This window comes from Berghia stephanieae, chromosome 3 (genome assembly GCF_034508935.2).
Source record: "Berghia stephanieae isolate SIO BIC M18660-M18661 chromosome 3, UCSD_Bste_1.3, whole genome shotgun sequence".
NCBI classification, from domain to species: Eukaryota; Metazoa; Mollusca; class Gastropoda; order Nudibranchia; family Aeolidiidae; genus Berghia; species Berghia stephanieae.
The window spans coordinates 68,590,512-68,594,167 of NC_088362.1; the positions used below are offsets into that span (position 1 = coordinate 68,590,512).

Consider the following 3,656-nt stretch of genomic DNA (forward strand, 5'->3'; position numbering starts at 1 on the left):
ATCAGATAAACGCTTTTCTTTTGTTATTTGTCCCCTCCCAATAAAAAAAAAAATCAACTAAATAACAGAAAAGATATGTTTTTTTTAAAATTGTGATTCTAAAAAATTCGAAAAAGGACAGTCAATTTGAATTTGTAATTAATTTATTACAGATTTTATTTGGATCTGAATCATTTTATTACAATCTAAAATTAGTAGACTAGTTGTTGTTGTTTTTTTTGGGGGGGGGGGGGGTTTGTGGGTGTGTGTTTTTTTTTTAAAGAACTAGGTTGGATGAGTGTTGTGGCTATAAGTACAGTTCCTAATTGTCGTTAAGACATGAAATCAATAATTATGATGAATTAATTGAATTTGGTCGTAATTGACAAATCAACTTCTAAAACTCCTTAACTGAAATGGGGGACGGTCGCGAGGATATATATATACAAAACAAAACATTATAGGATGGAGATCAAATAAGAATCATATTAACATAGATATTCATCCACAAACAAAAAAGGGGGGAATCATATAAGAGACAGGAATACAGGGGGAAATGTTGTTTTAGAGAATATGCATATGAACCAATTTAGCCGGAAATGGATTTTGGATTCTTGGATCAATGAAATTGAACAGCCATATGAATGATCAACTATATATTTTGTTTCAAAATAAACATACGTAGTCAATTCTTTCTCAAGTATTACAACTAGTTTGACTCCAATAAAAAAAGCAAACAACAGGTTTGCTTGTTAAATATCGATGTTGTTGTTTAATAGCCTCTGAACTGTCTGGTTGAAGTTGTTACAGTCGATTTTGATTGTGTAAACGTGTAAGCCACAACTATTGCGCCACAAGTATAATGACCTTTTAAGGACTTTAACATGCTAACCGTCTACCCTCTGGGTCTATCATTTCACGTCCCTTCTTGTGAATCGATGCTTATAAAACAAATAAAGGGTCATCTCCGCATGGACCGGTTCATAGCTACGTGCACCTATTTGCAGATCTGCTAAACTCATGCAATTATGGGCTTGATTTAACATTGTTGTAATGAAATAAATTCTGCCTATGTTGGAGAGTATATATCCATAACAACAATGTGGCCAGAACAATATTATGGGTTACCAGGCCTTCAAATAAGTAAACTTCGGTTCATAGATATCTCAATGACATTATTAAATTTAACAGAACAAATAATCTTTAAAAGAAAAAACAAAACAAGGAACCAGAAATGGAGGGTTAAATCAAAAACCTCGTATTAATTCCCTTTTAATTTCATGGCCACGACTTTTTCCAATTTGTCCAGAGCTGACTCCACATCATCGGCATTGACTCCGTCTTCCTTTGATAAAAGTTCTATCAACGTCTCCAATTGTGAGGGAGTGACTTTTGGATTAATACGATACAAGGGGACGCCTGTTCTGGACACAATAAATTTCTCAAAGTTCCAGATGATATCGTTAACTTTGATTGGTGTCCAGAATGTCCTGTCACTTCTGTACACAGCTGAAGCGTATGGAGGGCAAGACTCCTGAAAGAAATTTATAAAAATTATAAATTAAAAATTAAAAAGGGGGGAGGGAGGGGTATCATGTGTAAAGAGCTAAAACAATTCACTAATTGTGTAAATGGTGGGCATAATTTTAAGTATAATTTCAGCAGTAGTCCGTCAGAGCCATCGCTTGCTACTCTTTGGATAAGACGCTTTTCTATCGCAAAGTACTCTTTACCAGAACTAACAGATCTTGCTAACCAATGTCTGCTGGGTAGATAGGAGATCAGAAATAAATCTAGACTGCACTCGAGATCGATTCAGATCCCTTTGTGAGGCGTGCTCTATCAGTGAGCTACTAATGGCCTACTCTGAAATAAGGTAAAATCAACCTTATTAATCCATAAAGGATATTGCAATATGTTTTGCGCACATGACTCACAGAGTTTATACAAATATTAAAGACATGATTTTGGAATTTCAAAGCACTGTGCAATATCTACTTGTGAATACTAAACTGCAAGAAGCAGTAATATACAAAAATGACTATAACAGTTTCACAGTGTGTGTGTGTTTTTTGTTTCTTTGTTTTTTGTTGTAATTTTGTTTGGATTTTTGTTGGGGTTTTTTTTTCTTGGTTATTATTTTTTGGTTTTTGTTTTTTTATTATTTAAAAAAAAAATTTTTTTCTGTTTTTGTTTATGTTGTTTTTCTTTATTTTTGGAACGGGAATAGCAATACTATTGTTCGGAATAAAGTTCTAACAGCATTTTCTGCAATATTGTGTGAAACCATGTGCATTTCAACCCCATTCTTTTAACTCAACAGACTCATTTTTGGACGAAATTCATTGAAACATCCGTTTATTTTCTCAAATTCTCTCAATAATCGACCTTTACTTCTTAACCTTGAAATTTTACGACTTTAAACAAGTCCAATTCTTTATTTCTATGATGCTTACACGAGTTGCCCAATTACCTCATGGTAGAAGCAATGTGACCAAAATATTCCCAATCATCGTTCGACCCGGGCAACTTAAATCGATCATTCTATTATCTAAATAATCCCAAATCTCTACACAAGTCACATTCTTGAAAAGAAAATACAAATGAAAAGAAGACATAAAAATCACCCCAAAAAAATAATAAATAAATAAATCAATCAATCAAATCCGAAAAACAAAACAAGAGTTGAATTAGAATTGTGGCTAATATTTGTCCAATCATCGCCTGAAAATAAGAATATCAACATTTGGGTCACCCCAAGACTCCCCAAGACTCTATCATAATAGGACAAACATTCTTTTATAAATAATAACTTTTTTTTTAACACAATAATTCTGCATAAACCATTATAAAAACCCAGTCATAAAATAATATAAATTAAATACACAAGAAGGTGGTTGTACCACAAAGACTGAATTTATATTTATAACTTAATCACAATAAGATTTTCTGTCGCTCTCCTTTATTTTGATGCCCCGATTAAGATATGTGTTTAAAAATTTGGCCAGAGAATTGGTCCTTCAAATATCAATCGAATTAAATGACCCTCATCTTGGCAAAAACTCTCAAACCTGGGACTTCACGAAGAATCCATACCTTAAGGTACTTGTATATTGGGATTTCTTTGGGCCCGTTTACATCACACTTCTCCATCATCTGGATTCCGGAATGAATTGTGTACCCGTTTCCAGGACGGACATGCTGCAAACAGTTAATAATTTCAGTGGCATCTTTGCCCGGCTCTTGAAGCCCGAATTGGTTACAAGGGAATGCAACAATTTTGAGGTGTTCTGACCAACTATCCAAAAGTGCGTTGAATTGGAGGTACTGGTCAGTCAAACCTGGAAATAGATTGAATAAAAATAAGGGGGGGGGAGTTGTAATATATAATTGGCTGATAGCGTGAAAAAAAAGGGGGGGGGGGATGGGTAAGCTGTATTCAGGATACATGTGTAGTCGTCGGAGTCCATGATAGCTCGGTGGAGCACTCGCCTTACTCGAGTCGGGTATCAACCCCACGTGTCGTCAAGATTTTCCCCCAACTTCCGTGTCCAGCTAAAAGCGATTGAGTAGCTGGGATTTATCAGACCTAGCAGAAAGTACTTTTCGATAGACTAGCATCCTACCCACTTTCACAGTTCATGTGTATCAAGATATACATGGTCCGGAGGTGATCT

General features: G+C 34.9%; 1 protein-coding gene across 1 annotated transcript in view; it reads right to left on the minus strand.

Annotated features, from left to right (window-relative positions):
* Positions 1-203: 203 nt before the first annotated feature.
* Positions 204-3,656, minus strand: part of LOC144968291 (glutathione peroxidase 3-like) — a 7,708-nt gene continuing 4,255 nt past the window's right edge. The window contains exons 2-3 of the mRNA XM_078906504.1: positions 3,076-3,320; positions 204-1,513 (exon numbers count right to left, since the gene is read on the minus strand). Of these exons, the coding sequence (XP_078762630.1) occupies positions 1,241-1,513; positions 3,076-3,135 (333 nt within the window). The 5' untranslated portion in view covers positions 3,136-3,320 and the 3' untranslated portion in view covers positions 204-1,240. The remainder of the gene's footprint in view (positions 1,514-3,075; positions 3,321-3,656) is intronic.